The sequence below is a fragment of the Anabrus simplex genome, chromosome 7 (genome assembly GCF_040414725.1).
Source record: "Anabrus simplex isolate iqAnaSimp1 chromosome 7, ASM4041472v1, whole genome shotgun sequence".
In the NCBI taxonomy this organism is placed as follows: Eukaryota; Metazoa; Arthropoda; class Insecta; order Orthoptera; family Tettigoniidae; genus Anabrus; species Anabrus simplex.
Window position 1 is genome coordinate 341831556 of NC_090271.1, and position 18838 is coordinate 341850393.

The 18838-nt window shown below is 37.5% G+C and overlaps 1 protein-coding gene across 2 annotated transcripts in view; it reads right to left on the bottom strand.

Moving 5' to 3' along the window:
* Positions 1-18838, bottom strand: part of dock (SH2/SH3 adaptor protein dock) — a 104391-nt gene that overhangs the window by 48350 nt on the left and 37203 nt on the right. For both annotated transcript variants that reach the window (XM_067151822.2, XM_067151823.2), the window contains exon 4: positions 10132-10639. In XM_067151822.2, the coding sequence (XP_067007923.1) occupies positions 10132-10639 (508 nt within the window). The remainder of the gene's footprint in view (positions 1-10131; positions 10640-18838) is intronic.

An 18838-nucleotide genomic window follows, 5' to 3' on the forward strand; every position in this document is an offset into this window, starting at 1 on the left:
TATTTACAGTTATAGTGTGATACAACTTTCACGTGTTGAGACGGCTTCTTAAGTTCCTCCTTGTGACCTAGATCTCTGGTCATGTGCCGCGTGCCTACTCTGTTCTCTCTCCCACAGAAAGCTAGCACAAGCCCTCCGTTCTCTAATTACGCATACTGACACCCTAGCCGTGCCAGCCAGCAGAGAGCCACCTGTGTCCCAGAACAGGTCAAATATGCTGGTTTGGACACTATTTGTCCTAGAGTTGCGTGGAAACAGCATATTTTATTTACAGGGTATTACAACATGCTCCTAACAATGTCGTGAACGGTTACAATAATAAAGAAAAGAAACTCATTTCAAAAGCTTGTTAAGAACACTTGGAGCTACACTGTATTAATATTTGGTTACGATCAGGTGACAAGGTTTCACTGTACGTGTTGATAAAGTGGAGGTTCATCCATGGAAGGTCGAAAGACAGATTCGATTTACAATCCTGACACAATATCTGAAGGAATAATTATACAGAAAATTATTCTTTATCACTTCTAAACATAGGAAGAAAGGAGATAGATTGTGGTATATTTTAAGTCGAGATCGGCCAGCTCATTCAATATTTATAGAGGTTTAAACTTGAGTCTACATTATTTTGAATCTGACAGTGTGTTATTTCCTTCACTGAGAGGATCATCACCTCATCTTGAAGAAATATATATATATATATATATATATATATATATATATACTTTTTTTACTATTTGCTTTATGTTGCACCGACACAGATAGGTCTTATGGCGACGATGGGGTAGGAAAGGCCTAGGAGCGGGAAGGAAGCGGCCGTGGCCTTATTTAAGGTTCAGCCCCAGCATTTGCCTGGTGTGAAAATGGAAAACCACGGAACACCATCTTCTGGGCGGCCGATAGTGGGAATTCAAACCCACTATCTCTCGGATGCAAGCTCCAGAGCCGCGCGCAAAGTTATTAGGAGTGAATCCAACATTCTGAACTCATGAGTAGTCTGCATGTTCTGGGATATTTACTACATTCTTTTTAGTGTTGGAAACATTTCTTAGCAGACAAAGTAGGGGTCCCCACAAACAATTTCCTCAATTGTGCCAAAAGTTGAAGGGCTAAAGGGCCCGGAGTCTTCGATAGCTCTATGAAACTATCAAACAAAATTTTGAAAATCACCTCTGGCCTAAATGCAGTTCCAGAAAAACAGCCTAAAACTGCTTGTTTCTTTATGCGTTTTTAAAATTAAAATCCTAGCCAAATTAACTTATTTACATAATTATTTCTGTAATGTGTTCCTTGGTTCAACATCAAGATTTTTTTAAAATTTCCACACCGAATGTGGTTAAATGGGTGTAAGTGAAACTCTGCAATGGCACATTAGCGCTCGTAGTGGTAGAATCTAATCTAATCGACCGGATAACAATGATTAAGAAAAGGACTGTAATTTTTAGGAATAAATAAAGGATATATTCTCATACTTTATTATATTTTATTTACCTAAAATTCGTAGCTCATATTCCTAGTTGCTTGCCTAAAGGGCTAGAACTGTGGATTTTTGTTGTTATCATTTTGAGAGGGTTGAAGTACACACCACAGAGACAATCACCATCATCTATTTTTAAGTTCTGACTGTCTGTCATTCTCTTTAAATTGAATCAAGGCCAAAAAACCTAATCCAATTTTCATGATACTAGCCACTATATATTTAAAAAAAAGACATCCCAAATTTCTCTACATTTTTTATCTAAGTAGGAACTGTGAAATAATATTCTAACCCTAACGCCACCGCTCAGTTAAAGAGAAACAAATAAGAGTTCACTCGAGGGCCACTGATTTAACTCTCAGGTACACTGCTAACAATAATGGTTGAGTTTGGTACTTTCTTGCTTTCAGTTTGTAATTCAGAATACAAAGCCACTCGAAGTAAGAACTAAGATCTTGGAATTTAGTTTCCTTACATCTGCCACTACGGTAACACTAGCGCCACACACACTGTTGAGACTTCAGTTTTAGAGGTGCACGTATCCAGGTGCTGAAGTAAGTAGTGACCACAATCCAGTTGTAATGAACCTTAAAATTATACGTTTTAGAAAAATTAAAAGAATTGTTAACCATCCAAGCATATAGATATTAGGACACTATTGGGTCCCAAAGTAAGAACTAATGTTGGAACTGCATTGGAAAAGAAGATGGAATTAATAAGATACACTGAATCATCAGAGGCAGAATCCACATGGAACGCCATTAAAGATTGAAATCCAGAAGACTGAAATTGGACACTGCAACATCAAAAGACAGAGCTGGATAACAGATGAAATTGTACAACTTATGGATGAAAGGAGAAAACACAAAAATACACATCATATTCAATATAAATCTCTAAACAAAGCTGTATGCAGAAAGTGTAGGGAAACCTGAGAATTATGGATAACAGACAGGTGAAAAGAAATTGAGATCTTTCAAGAGAAGCACGACTATTTTAACTTGCATAAGAAAGTGAAAGAACTTGGTGGTTTGCAACGGAGACGATATGATCAAATTTGAGAGATGTCAATAATTAAATTACCTTGGGTGTGGAAGGGAAACTCAAACGATGGAAGGAATGTATAGAAAATCTCTTCAAAGATGACAGAAATGATCCTCCCTCAGCTGACGAGAGAATAAATGAAAATAGCCCTGAAATAACAAAAAGTGAAGTTGTTCATGCCGTAAAACTTCAAAAGAATGGTAAAGCAACTGGACCAGATGGTGTGTACGCTGAAGTTCTCAAAGTAATAACAGAACAGGAATCTACCAGCCTCAATATCTTAGCATCATTATGCAATCAAATATATGTATCAGGAGAAATACCATCAGGCTGGCTGAAATCAACCTTCATACCACTTCTGAAGAAGCCCAACTCGTCTCAGTGCGATGAATATTGGATGATAAGTTTGATATCTCACGTGCTCAAAATATTCTTGCGAATCATTCACACTAGAACATACAAAAAATTTGAATCCCACATGGATCAGAATCAGTTCAGTTTCCGAAATGGCGTTGGTATACATGTGGCACTCTTTTCGTTAAATGCGTTTTTACAGAGGTGCAGAGGTATGAATGTTGAGGCCTATGCATGTTTTATAGACTAAAATAAAGCTTTTGTTTGTGTCAGGCACAATAAGCTGATAGAGATTCTGAGATCAACAGGTACTGACTTCGGTGACTTACGTATAATCAGTAACCTGTACTGGAATCAGTTTGCAAATGTCAAAACTGACCAAGGAACTTCAGAAACTGCTTTGATCAGCAAGGGCGTCCGCCAGGGTTGTGTACTGTCACCTTTGTTGTTTAACATTTACTCAGAGGCAATCTTTAAAGAAATATTGGTAGACTATGGTGGGATCAAAATTAATGGGAAAATCAACATCAGATATGCAGATGATACTGTCATCATAGCTGATGACATGCCTGCCCTTCAGTGCATGATAAACTCCTTAGTTCAGCACAGGGAAGAGTTTGGATTATATGTTAACCCCTCAAAGACGAAACTGATAGTGTTCTCTAAGAAGACAATTCGGACAAATCTCACAAAAGATAAAATAGTTGAGCAAGTGTCTTGTCTCAAATATCTGGGTACCATATTGGATGACTAATGTAACTCCAAATGGGAGATAATATCTAGATTTGAGCAGGCCAGGAAACAATTCATTACCATGAAGAAATTCTTTGCGAGGTCAGATCTCAGTCACCAACTACGAATTCGTATGATCCGCCGCTATATATTTTCTGTTTTCCTATATGGATGTGAAAGCTGGACGCCGGATTCAATCATAGAAAAACGTACTGATGCCTTCGAAATGTTCCTGTTTCACTGTCTCTTGTGGATATCCTGGGTAATGAAAATCTCAAATGCCGAGGTCCTCCGTCAGATGGAAAAGCAAAAAGAACTACTGCTCACCATATAACAGAGGAAAACACAATATCTAGGACATATCATGAGAGGTATCAGTGAAGGAAAGATACAGGAGAAGATATCTGTTGGGAGAAGAAGAAATTCATGGCTGAAAGACCTTCGAAGATGGTACTGCTGTATTTCAGAAGTGGCATTCCATTCTGCAATGTCAAGATCAGAGCTAGTTACGTAGATTGCCAACTTCCGCACGGAGGCGGCGTTTTAAGAAGACGACTTTGACATTCCAATAACAGCATCTCTTGCCGATCGTGATTTTACATTACCACACTCAGTTCAATTTCTGTCTGTCTGTCTGTAACAGTATCACAGGAATATGGTCAAAGAGAATTTTTAAACTGTGTATTTAAGTTCATGTGCACGAGGCTATACATTATTTGATTTGTTATAACCAGCATTTTGTATAGTATTCTCGTAATAGATTGGTCAAGAGATTGCTTCAAAACAGAAGGTTCGCAGGTTCTCTTTGTCTTTTTGGTTTAACCCTTTTAGTACCAGTCACTATTAGGTGGTCTACGCGAAGAATACCAGACTTATTAAGAAATTGCAATGTTTCAGTAAAATCATTGTAAATTGATTATTATTGAAGATATGCCTTTGAAATTTTTACTTACCAAAGAAAAGGAGTTGCTTTACATGTTTTTAAATTCACAAGCTATGTTATATTAATGCTACAAAATATTAAAAATTATTATTTTAATAATTATCAAAATTAAAATTAAAAAGTCAAAAGTGAGATAAAGAAACTCAAATGAAAATTAAAATTATGCACGGAAAAATATTATGGTCTGCAAATACATGCTCTTGGTTCACTATATCCTAGGCACTAAAGAACTATACAAATGTACACATTTCACGCTGGTTCACTTTTAACACTTGTGATACCCTACGCAGATGCCATGAAGCAGTTCGTGATCTTTTTACTGGCCCTCCATCTTTTTTTGCTGCACACAATGCATATTTTCAATAACCTGCCATCGAATTTCACCAAAAGTTCACCTTCCTTACGTGGATTTAGCTTGGGTAAGGGATTGTTTATTAGGTTTTTCTCCTGGATCAATTCCTTTTCTATAGATTCTATTATGGAGGAAGTGAACTTGAGCCGCGTCATAACTTGATTTATAAACAGAATATTTCTAGTCAAGTACAAATTCAGCAACATTCGCGCAAAGATACAAAATACCACCTTCTTCCAATATTTTAGTGTTCGGCGCTTGTCAAAGTCAGATGCGTCAACTCCCCCATTGAATTGTTATATTCGAGGACTACAGTTGGCTTTCTTACTTCAACCTGCTGTCCTCGATGCCTCTTGACTGTTGTTTTTGTGTGTGCTGTGCAGGATGTAGACAAAAGAAGCACTGGATTTTACGGTGATTTTTTCTCGGTACCCAGCAACAAGAATCTCATTACTCCGAAAATACTTCTCTTGTCCAACACCAAATTTTCCTTCAGCCCTTGCAGAATATCTTTTCTGTTGCGTCTGAGGGTGCCTGTTAGGTAAGTACCATTTTCAAATAGGTCCTTGGCCAAAGGAATGCTGGTAAAAAAAACCGTCAGTGAAAACGTGATAGCCTTTCTTCAAATAGTTTCCCATAGTCAGTAATGTATGAACTACTACATGTCCCAAGCCAAACTTCTTAATTTTCTCTTTGTCTACATCACTCTTTGCACCTCTGTAGCAATAAAACAACAGGCAGTAATTGATGACAGAGTCACAAATCATCCAAAACTTAATGCCCCACCTATGATGCTTCTTATTTGGGAGGTACTGCATCAGAGATGAATGGCGCTTCGTGCCCACTAACGATTCATCTACACTTAATTGCTGATGAGGTGTGTAGTGAAATCGGAACAGTCTATTGGCATGGTCAACTATTGGCTGAAATTTGCACATGGATCATATTTAGGGTGGCCAGGTGGAAAGATGATACTATTGTCAACAAGGTGGAAAAATTCCAGAATTAACTGAAATCTACTGCAGGAAAACATGGTACCAAACCAAGGAATCTGTCTTGAATTAGTCGACCAGTATGAAAGTATAGTTGGCCTTCTTGTAATACCCATTTCCAATAATACTGCCACAAAGGCTTTTATTTCTGTGACAGTAACAGGTCTCCATTGTCGAGCTGTTGAATGGGGGGACAGTGGCTTTAGAGAACAGAGGAATCGATTGCGTACCTGTTCGTTTCCTTCACAATTAAATTCAAAATATATACAGTAAAGAACAGGTCAAAATACTGCACAGACTCTGCATCAGCGGGAGGGGCATGTTTAGGACCGGGTGTTTCGAGATACAGCGGGGAGGGCTCAAACCGGGCGTCATTTCCAAATGAAACTTCAATGATGATGATATTTGTTTTACGTCCCACTAACTACTCTTTTACGGTTTTCGGAGACGCCTAAACTTCAATGAACACTGTATTATGCATATAGGCATTGTTACCATTACTGCCTACATCATGGCCTACGCTGTCTTCATTTCCATCACTTTCTGAATTAGCATCACGGTCACTTTCACTAATGACAATACCACGAGGTTTATTGTACTGTGGAATGTCATCGCTACACTCACTTCCTGTCTCTGATATAATATCACCAACATCATTATTACGTGACCCTGATATAGCAACATCTTCATCAGACTCAATATAGTCGTCATCGGCACAGACTTAATATATGGAGCTAAATCATCATCGTTCTGGAACACATCGCATGTGGCAGAGGCCATTTTCCCACTCGCAAACTTTTACAGTGTACAGAATATAGGTTGCTTTGAAAAAATCATATCTCTGTAAATAAAGCGATTGGTGAGATAGTTGTGGTAGATTTAGAAACTACAGGTTCCGAGGAGTCTAGATCATTTGTGTCGTGCTGCTATCTGTCAAACTGAGAACTACAAGCAAATATAAAACTGCTTGCGTAAGGAGCGCTACTGCGATCCCGGCAATTTTCGCTCGCTCGCCGAGGAATGCTTTTGCGCTCACTGGTATTCTAAGAGTTAAAATAAAATTTATTTTTGTTCCCTGCCATTGTTCTTAACCCTCTATTACATGCTTCCATACACACATATACACACATCTCCCTTATGAACTTCTTGCCTTTGAGCATTCTATCTGTAGGCTTCTGTGAAATGATGAAGTATCTCAACGATCCTCTATTTGCAACCAGCTCTGTGACCTAGTTTACTTTCATATGCTTCTATTTACTGATAATTTTCATTCTAATGTTTAACTTTATGAAGATAAAGTTGGAAGATAAAGCTAAAGAATAAATTGGGGTAAATATCCATTCATAGGAAGAATAATTCGTGAATGGAATAGTTTCCAATTTCTTTGAAATCATTTACGAGGAGACTAGGTAAACAACCGATGGGGAATCTGCCACCTGGGTGACAGTCCTAAATGCAGGTCAATGAATCACTTTCTATAAGTTGTACACATATAAAGCATTTAAGTACAGATAATATTGTGATTAAACATCTCATTGCAAAATATTATTAACAAAAGAACGCATGAAGTATATGGATGAATACAACACCTAATTATGAAAATAAAAATATTCCGCATAACGAGGAGTCGAACCTGTGTACCACATATTACAAATCGAGCGTGTTAGCGATCACGCTATGAGAACGGTTTCGGTATCTAAGATACAGACTGACTCATACCTGGTGTCTGAAAACTGGAAAATTAAAGCCTATTTGAGATGATTTCCCTGGTGGAATGAGAGAGTAGGATCCTCAATAAAGGAAAGGAACATGGCACAAAAAGAACGAGATAGAAAGAAATCCAAGCCAGAACAGGAAAGGGACGAGGGGAAGATCAGAGACCTTGAGCAAGATTACCGCGACAAGAAACTGATAGTTAAAAGAGTAGTAGAATAGGAGAAGATAAAGTGCTGGGAGAATTTACTCAAAAACTGAAGGAAGACAGCAGAGGCAATATGAAACTACTGTTCAGAGTGATCAACAAAAGGAATTCAGTTGAAACCATCAAAGCAATTGGGGATACTAATGGAAATCTGGCCAGGAAAGAAGGGGACATCAGAGAGGTTCTGAGGAATAATTTTGATCACCTATTTAACAGGACAGAAGCAGATTGGAGAACAAAAGAACCAGCTGTTGAAACCTGCACAGAGGAACCTCTCATTACATGGACAGAAACAGACAACTCTTAAGAAGATGCCGCAAGGGAAATCCCCAGTAATCGATGAAGTCAGCACGGACACGATTATAGCACGAGTCCAGGGTTTACAGTGGCTACAGAGTTGCAGTTTGGAAAGATGGCAAGATACCTACTGATTGGAGCAAGGGTGTCATTATCCCCCTGTTTAAGAAAGGAAATCGCCTAAAATGCTCCAGCTACCAGGGAATAACAATCCTTTCTCATGGGCTTAAGATTCATGAGAAAATCGTAGAGAGCAGATTGCCAGTCATCTTAGAGCCACAGTTTGAAGAGGAAGGAACAGTACGGCTTCAGGCCTAACAGGTCTAGAACAGATCTAATCATCAATTTTAATGGAAAAATATTGGGAAAAAGGCAAAGATCTGTTTATGGTTTTCCTTGACATTGAGAAAGCATGTGACAGCATTGCAAGAGAAGATGAATGCCTGAGAAAAAAGGAATGTGCCAGAGGAACTGGTCAGGAAAGTTCAGATGCTGTATGAGAACTGTACCAGCTGTCTGCAATTGGGTGATGGACATTTCTCCTGGTTCAAGACCGAAAGTGCAATCCAGCAAGGCAGTGCACTATCCCCAGTATTGTTTATCACCATCATGGATGACATAATGAAGAACATCAAAAAAACCTCTGGTGAACTAAATGTAATGGCCTTTGCTGATGTTATCATATGGGAAGAAACTGAGGAACAACTACAGTCGAGACTCAATGAATGGAAGGTTAAGTTCCAGGAGTTCAATCTCAAGATAAGAGAATTCAAAACAGTAGTGATGGTAATAAACAAAGAGGGATGACCAGCAAACATCATGCTGGGAAACCATCCACTAGAAAGTGTGGAAAGCTTTACATACCTCGGCAGTGTAATATCTTGAGATACACTAGCCACAAAGAAGGTGGCAAATAGAGTGCAGAAGAGCTCTCACTTTTACCAGCAAGTACGAACACTCCTCTGGGATCCCATAGTAGCAACAAAATCAAAGCTGGTGATGTTCAATCAGTACTTCATACCAATCTTAACCTATGGTATGGAAACCTGCACCCTCACTAAGAAAAACTCATCAAGGTTGCAGGCATCCGAGATGAAGCTCCTCAGGTCCACAATTCAAAAAACCAAACTGGACAAGTTGAGGAATGATGTGATTAGGAAGGAAGCTGGGATTGTTACATCATTGTTAGATCAGATCAGCATGTCCAGACTGAGGTGGTTTCGGCATGTGATGAGGATGGAGCCAACAAGGACAGCATATGTTAACTTGGAGCGACATGTGGCAGGGAAACGGATGGTGGAAAGACCACGAACCCACTGTGTGGACATTGTAAAGATAGACATTGTGGACCGGGGAAGGACACTGACTATAGTCTGTGTCCCCGAAGCTGTCATTGCAAGAGACTGGTGTGACCGGTGAAACTCAAGGGAACCATTAACGTTCAAAATCATGCAATACAGTGCCGATTACTGTTACGGTATCATGCTTTTATCAACATACCTAGCTAAGCTAAACTAATTTAAGCTGTATGTCACCAGAAATACAGTTAATAATGTTCAGCTCTCAAAACTTGCCCGGCAGGTGAAGTCTTTTGTTTTCCACCTATTCAATACATAATTGTTCTTTGTCGCTAGAAATTTGCTAGAAAGTCATAGCGGACCCTCGAAGTGGTAGAACGGAAATATCCTTTTACAAGGAGGGCAAGTTACGTGCTACTTTACCGGTAGGTGGTAGAACCGGCCCTTAGTCGAGTCTCCCCCATATGACTTGAACTGTCACTGTGAATGTGTTCCTGTCTTTCTATATAACATTTGATTTGACAATAGGTAACTAATAATAATTAGGAATGTCCGAAGCCTTGAGGTATTACATTAGTAATATTCAAATTGATTGTAAGGAAATCTGCTGTAAGAGAAGAAAATCAGATACTAAGAAAAAGTTACTTGCAAATGAGGCTGTTCATACTAGGATGGGAAAGGGATGATCAGAAACACAAAATAATAAAATTGAACCACTAACCTGAAGGTAGTTTCGTGGTACCAGCCCAATTTGTCCTTGACCATTACGTGCTTTATACCATTCGGGATCCGATGGAGGTCGATCCAAGATTTCTAAACGGTCACCCTTCTCGAATGATAGCTCCTGATCATTATTGGATGTGAAAGAATAAAGTGCAACCACAATGTCCAAAACATTTTCTGCCATGGCATAAGTATGTAGTGTATCATCGGCATCCCCCTCTTCCTGTGTATAGTTACTGGGAAACCAACCGGCACTGGTGCCACTTTGTCCACGCCACCACCCATCGTTGCTTTTCTCCAGTATTAAGATGCGCGTTCCTTTCACCAAGGACAACTCGTCCGCCTGCTGAGCTTGGTAGTTGTATTTCACTACAGCAGTACCAATTGCTTCAGCTGGGTCCGCTGGTAACCGCCGCCCCATGGTGGGACTCTCTATGGCACGTGATGGGGAATTGCTAGAGGGAAGAGTCTTTGAACCAGATCCTTTCTTGACTTTCTTCTTAATGCTGCCAACATGAAACACATACTTCTGATTAAATTATGAATTCATATTTATACATCTAAAATTCACAAAGTTTAAAATGCTTGATAGCTCAGAATTTGAACCAAATGTTACTTAATTGGCAATACAGAGAGTAACTTCTGCATGATACAGCAGAAGCCCATTTTAACGAAGATTTTCGTAAGTCACGGCCAAATCACCATGAGCACAAAGCTATTTAAATGCCCTTCTAACAAACCTCGGTATAAGGAAAAGTCTGCTTTTAAAGAACATATTGCACATAAATTATGACCGCACAGCCCACTGTAACAAAAATTTACGATAAGATACTTTTTTTTCTCAACTTGCTTTAGATATTATTTATCTTCAGTTTTCTTGTAATCTCAGTTCGAAATGAAGGCACTCCTTTAGTGATGCCTGGAACTGCAATAAAATGATGCAGCCATTGGAAATCACTGTTATCAGCAAACAACAATCACAGTCATGCTAGTTGCTCTTCATTCGTCCATTCACCAGTGAGAGCAGTGGGCTAGGCTTCAAGCACTGCTTGTTTTGTTCCAGTGTTACAAGATATGCTGTGAGTTACGGTGGACTACTTTTGTAGTGGCTACATTAGCGATGTTAAAAGGAACAGCCAAGTTCCTTTGACAGCGATGGCAAGAAATTATGATTTGGCATCATGAAACAGAAGGACGCCATTCTGACTGCAGAAGTGGAGTGCGACCTGAGGCAAAAATATGGAAAAATATTTGTTCTTTCTTTGAAGAATTTGAAAACATTTTAATAAAATTGTTTGAAGGAAAAAGAAGTGAGAACGCTCCAACTTTGAATTTATTAACTTAACCACTATGGTTCAAATTTCTGTGGCTTGGTTCTAAAACGGCCAATGTCTGAGTCACATAGGATGAGAGGATACTGGCGTTTAAAGATGTAAGCCCCAAAGTGTTTTAGCAAGATTCCCATTAGCATAAATTAGCATTATTTTACATTTGTTTCAAGAAGGGCCAATGTCGACATTGGCCTTTATTGCTGACAGATTGTTTCAACAATTGAAACAGTGCTGTGACATTGGTCTTAAATCTGGCGGGAATACACAATAATAAGCGTTGTTCCTTTAACAATTCCCGGAACATTTTAGTGCATTGTCAATGAGGAATCTACAGTAGAGAGTCTTGGTAGGCACAGACATAATGTTTCACAGAGGCCGGATAATGGTATCTTTGTGCCAGAAGACAGGCTTTGACATTAGTGGTAAGTAAATCTGTTCATTATAATAACCACAAATAGCTTGTTTTTCATGTATGATACAGTAATTAGGTTTATTTTGATTACATATTTGTAGTCCGGTTTCTTACTATTATTTGTTCTTTACTTTAGAGCAAGCTACAAACGATATACCAAAACATGATCGGTCAGATGTCATAAATGTAGTCTGTGAGGAGTCTGGACAACAAAATGTACCAGTTAAATCAGGACTTAAGTCATCATCTTGTTTTGAAGGTACGAATACATTAATAACGCTAATAATAATCGAATACAAGTGTCCTGTTTTCATGAGGGATATTTTTCTTAGCGTATTATCATAACATTATTTACTTTATAACTTCTAGGGCATATTACACATTGTTTATCAGAATCCTACTCGACAAATGGCCCAATGTGCGACAAGGAAGAGCATGAGGAACCAACTCCACCTGAAATATTAGCGCACAAGTCGTCACTCTGCCTTGAAGGTAAGTTTACTAAACTGTTATTTTATACCTCATTTTTCCAGCCCAAACCCATAAATTGACTGGTATCTCTACTTAATACCGATCTAAAATATTGTGAACGGCCTATTAATTGATTTCATTGTTATTTTCTTCAAGGTTTTCACAGTACGAGTAGAGAAGGAAATGCATGTTCATCATTATTGCCAGACGTGATTTCAAGTTCTGATGAAGATATAATATTTGAAGATTCTGATGAGTATGTTCCAAGTGATGGGGAAAGTAGTGACGAAAGCAGTGACGGAGGGAATAAAGCTGTACGAAGGATAGCTAAAATATCTTCAAGGACTGAAGAAATTGATCAAATTCAACAGCAGCCTGGCAATGAAACAACAAAGTTCAGTGGAAGGGCGAGGAAGAAATGTGATCCACAAGATTCGTCCAGAAAAAGAAAGTGAAACCAAAAATTATGGGGAAAAAATCAGAGGAAAGAACTGAAAACTCAAGGAAAGCAATATGTGACATCGAAAGGAAAAGTTATAACTGCTAAGGTTATGAAATCGTCGTGCAACTGCAGGAAAAATTGCGGAGAAAAAGTAAGTGACAATGAGAGAGAAAAAATGTTCATGGAATATTACAAATTGTCCCCAGAAGCTCAAAATCAGTACATAGCTAATCATGTGCATGAGGAAAAGAAACATGTAGAGCGTTTAAGGAATAAACCTGAAGGAACTGCAAGCAGACGAAAATATTCCAGAAAGTTACTTTCTTTACATGGCTTCCTTGCAGACTAAGCTAGAAGTATGTCAGAATATGTTCCTTAATACATTTTGTTTAACACAAAAGAAGGTAAGAGTAATTTTGGAGAAAAGACGGAGCTCTGAAGGAGGAGTGTGTTCTGAAGAATGGACGTGGTAAACATTCAAATCACCCGAAAGTTCCTTCCGATGACATTGATTTAATAAAGGAACATATTAACATGTTTCCTTCCTACGAAAGTCATTATTCACAATCTCATTCTTCTAAGAAATATTTATCTCCAGACTTGAGTATTTCAGCAATATACTGGCTCTATCAAGAATTCTGCCAAACAAAGGTGTGAAGCCAAGAAGTGAAGCATGTTATCGGAGAGTTTTCGTGACCTGTTTTAATCTTAGCTTTCACAAACCGAAGACTGACACGTGTGCAAAATGTGACAAATACGTCATGTTACTCAAGAATTGTACTGATGATGCTCAACGTTGTAAGGTTGAAACGGAACGACAGCAACATTTGGATTTAGCCCTGGCTGCTTATGATCAGAAAGAAAGTGATAAAAAGAAAGCTGAGCAGAATTCCAAAGTTGTAACCCTGGCCTTTGATTTGCAGAAATGTCTACCCACACCTTTTCTACGTTGTGGTGTGGCATTTTACAAAAGACAACTTTGGACCTTCAACTTGACGATCTATGTAAAAGAACTTAAAGAATGTTCACCAGTGTGTTACATTTGGAATGAAACAGTTGCAGGAAGAGGTGGCCAAGAAATAGCTTCTTGTCTATATGATTATTTGCTGAAACTGCCTGACGAAATTGTGGAGGTACACCTGTATAGTGATTCGTGTACTGGAAAAAATAAAAATATTTTTGTTGCAATCATGTTTCTGAGAGTAGTGGAAGAATTTACGATTCAGGGAAGACGTTTGGAAATCAACCACAAGTTTCTTGAAGTTGGACATACTCACTTGGAAGCTGATTCTATTCACGCAGCCATTGAGAAGACAAAGAAAACAACAACTGTTGAAGTGGAACTGCCAAGAGACTGGGCCAAATTAATACGCATGGTTCCCCGAAAGCCACCCATAACTGCAATAGAGCTGGAGCAAAAGGATTTCTACAGCTTTAAAGACTTGATGAGAAGTCATTATCTGCACAAGAAAATTAACACAGAAGGGAATCCTGTCGTTTGAAACAAGATAAAGTGGATGAAGTATCACTCAGATATGCCAGGAATCATTTCCTACAAACATAGTTACTCCTCTGAAGAATCATTCAAGATGATAGATCTAAACAGAAAGAAAACTCGACGTTTGTCGATGCCAGAACTCACACCTATTTCTGATGCCATCATTCCCATTCCAGAAAAGAAATTAAAAGACTTAAAGGATCTCCTTCCATACATCAACATAAGCAGTCGTCCATTCTACATGCAGTTCATCAGTCACCTGAGAGCCAATACAGAGTCAGATGAAAGAGATGAACTGATATTTTATGAGGGGGAGGATCAGGATGGTGATGATGATGGAAACGAGTGATACATGTTTTTGTTTCTTCTTTTACAGTATCAGCCGTAGTGTATGTGCAAATTATTTTTTTGATATTAAGAAATGTGAATAAACAGTTCTCCCCCTGATTTTGAGATTAAACCGTGTTTTCATAATTAAATTATGAAATTTTATGGTGACAAAATGTGATTTCTGGAAGATGTAACATTTGCTATCAGTTATTAAATTATTGATGAATGAATAAAATTATTTAATTAATGAATATACGGAAATATTTATCTTAAAATTACCTGTTTCTTGGTATTTAGTGTATCTGACCCAGAAGTCCAAAGGGCCAATGTCAAATAATAAAAGAGTTCATGATATTAAAAAGGGCCAATGTCCTCTTAAGTCCTTTAATTTTGAATTTGAAAATTCTAGAAATTTAGTATTTAAAAATAAGCCTTAGTTAAGTTAATTTACAATAATGATAGCAACAAATAGCCAACAAATAAATTGTTAATATTTGTCAGAAAATGGCAGGAAATATTCAGAAGCTTATAACTCAAAACTAAGATTCTTGACATTGGCCCTTTTAGAACCAAGCCACAGATTTGTTTTGGTTCGTACTGGGTTCAATCTATTTACTAATGAAAATCACTGTTATTTATATTGAAATCAGCCTTGTCAATACTATGAAAATTTGTTAACTGTTTATTTATTTCAATCACTAAACGCTGCACGTTTCAAGAACTTTACACGTTCTGTTCTTCAGCGGCCCACAAAAACTACTAAACATTTCTTGGACTTAACCTATCATCACCTCATATTTAACAACAATCAAACTATTAAAATATTAGGCATGTCAATGAATTCTATTAAAATAACAAATTGTCCAGTAACTAAAACATTTAAAATTACATGTTATATGTAGTTTATGTTAAGAACCTCTTCACAAATGTTCTACTCTCCCAAACTGTCTCTCCTGCTGGGATATCACTTATACCTCCCAGACACTTTCCCAGGAAAAAGCGGAGTTATGTGACCTTTTAAACTGTACTAACGTAACTTTTTGAGCTGCAATGGACAATTCTGAGAGAAATTTTGTTTCGTCAGCAAAACCTGTAATTAAGGATACTGTTCACTTTTTTCCATTATGTTGATATAATCTGCTTGTAAAAAGGTACCAACCATCAATTTGAGAAACTACCTCAACTTACTAAACTCCTTCCACTCCTTGCAGTTTCCTTTTGAAACCAAAAGCAATTTCAAATTAATTTTTTATTTATTTAACTATTGAGCACTCTCATAATATCCACACCTTTAGCATCTACAGGAAACCCTCTAATATAGATTTAATAATTAATATTATTCATGCCACTTCTTCCAACAGACATCTTTCTGTACTTCAAAATCAGTCAGATTTTGATAAAAAGCTTCAGATTATTAAAGAAATTAGAAGGCGGACGTGGACGACAGGCTGTTTAAAGTCTACCCTGATTAACAAACTCTATCAACCTGCAGGGATAGAGAGAAGTGACTGCAAACAAGGAGAGTTCATGGCCGTGTACCCCTAGTTCAGAGACTGAAGTCCAGGAATAGTTTAAGAACATCTTGGGAACCAATCTGATCAGCTGAAAAAGCAAGATTACAACTATGGAAAACAAGGTCTCCCAACATCCCTGGACAGATAGCAGTAGCTGAATGCTTACCACCTTGTTACAACGAGAACTGAACATGGAAATCCTTGAACAGTTTGAGATCAAGTGTGGGCAGATGCGAAATGACCTTAGCAAGATCAAGTTTGAATGTAGGGAAGATCACACACTGCTTGAATGTCTGCTATGCCCATCCTGCTGTAGAGACAAACTCTTTCAACATACAGAGAATGCACCTGATGTAGCAAAGTTTTGGTCCAAATATGTGTAATATTTCCGAGTGTAATTTTAACTGTATATTCTAGATGTTTCCGAAACAAAGAACAACAACAACAACAACAACATTAATAATAATAATAATAATAATAATAATAATAATAATAATAATAATACTCTCCTAAACCAAAATATTATCGTTATTGTCCAGAGCTATCTTAACATATTGCCGACTAAACATTTCTGCCTTCTGTAAATTCTCCCATACATTCCCTTTGGCCATTTATGATTCCTGGAACGTCTGGGTAAATGGTTAGCATGCTGGCCTTTGGTCACAGGGGTCCCGGGTTCGATTTCCGACCGGGACGGGAATTTTAACCATAACTGGTTAATTCTGCTGGCATGGGAGCTGGGTTTTTGTGTCATGGGTGTCAATTCAAAAGACCTGTACCTGACAAGCCAAACTTGCCCTCTGACACTAAAAGCCATACTCTATTTTCATTTCATTCCTGGAACCAGTTTCTGCCTTAAAGAGCACACCATGTTTCACTAAAATTCATATTACTGCAAATTATGCTGCCATCATGTTATCCTTAGCTGCCTTTTTTTTTTTTTTTTTTTTTTTTTTGCTAATAAGCTCCTCCAATTTCTCTTTACTTCCACAGCTCAATTGCTTTCCAACATTCATCTCCTTTTTAAAACCTTTATTTCTCTGTTCTCTTTAACACCTTGAACACTGGTATATTTGTAACTGCTGTGTACAGAACATCTTACCCATATTTTGAGGCTTTATAACTTCTGCACTTTGAGCTAAATACATTTTTATTTTTGCATCTGAAACTATAATTGAAGATGCAAGAACCAGATAATGACCAAAATTAAAGTTTTAAGAAAAAACAAGAAAAACTTTCTAGGGCATTTGACTCATTAAAACTATGAAAAACAGCAGGGAAGTGCCATTTTACAGGTTTTTGGACTAACAGCTTATGCAGAAGTATCAATAATATTTAAAGAAAATGTTTGATATATCTGTTTTTTGCACTTAACATATTTTTTAAATAAAATCCAAATACTGCAAATTCCTGCTTACAACCACAGTAATGGAACATCATGAAAGTAATTTAGAACAGTATTTCCCTCCTATTTCAATCAATATATGGCACATCTCTGTCTGTTTCTTCTTCATTCAATCCAAATCTCTATCGTTCATATTATGGAATGCTTCTGGAATGTTCGCTTTTACTTTTGAGAACTCTTACATGCATTCTCTTACATGGGCAATCCAGGGCTACAGCTTTTGCTGGAATATATTTCCCAGATGTTGAAACATATGCCTCACCATGTAAAATGTTCTTTTTCTCACATTTCTTTGCCATTTTTCGTCTTGTTCTTTAATTACTTTTAAAAGGTAAAACACTAATTGATCCCTACAATAAAAGATGAAATATGTAACAAAAAAAACCTACACACTTTAAAAATAAGAACTGTAAGGTATAAACAAGATTATCGAAACTTCTTTCTCCTTCCTGAAATGGTGGACCACCACGTACATAACGCCTAATACAAACACAAAGATCGAAATATACTGTATATTAGTTTGTAACAAAACCATTTCATAAAAGTATACCGAAAAAAGTAACATATCAACACAAGTTAGAACGTTGCCTTAGCTCTATATCAATATCTGGAGTAGACCCAAGAACAGCTCCCCCTTGCCTCCCTGCTATCTTTCACAAGACTCAGTGCAAGAAATGGATAATTTCGATTACACAACCCAGCATTTTCAAACTTTTTTCTTGCGGCAAGAGGTGTGATAGGTGATCCTAACTAATTTTGGGTCGCTGAACACGAATCCGTTGCGCTTTCTCGCAATTGGTATATCAAAATAAACGATAGGCCTGAATATTGCATTTAAAAAGTACTGAAAAATGTTGATAATTTTGGAAATATTTATATTTCTTTGTATTATATATTTTTGAAATAGTTGAATATTGTCTTGAATTATTATATACAATAAATAATTATTGAGTATAAAATTACAATGAAATATTTAGCATATATTGTAATATAATACTGATTTACACAAAAACACAAACAACTCTAAGGCAATGAAAGCATTTTATTTTGACAATTAAACGTGATTTACAAGCAAAAATGTAACTTTTATTCAGTATCCCGCCTCTTCTGGTATCTTCTTTCTCTGCCTCCTTGATGTCCTGATGGAACCTCTCTCCCATCTCTTCATTAACAGCCTCAAGATTTTCCGGAAATTGATCAATATGAGAATGAAGGGAGTGCAGTTTCAGACTCATTCTGCACAACTCCTTCATATCACCCAACGTCGTTTTCACTGTTGTTTCGTACAGTTCATCCTTTAAA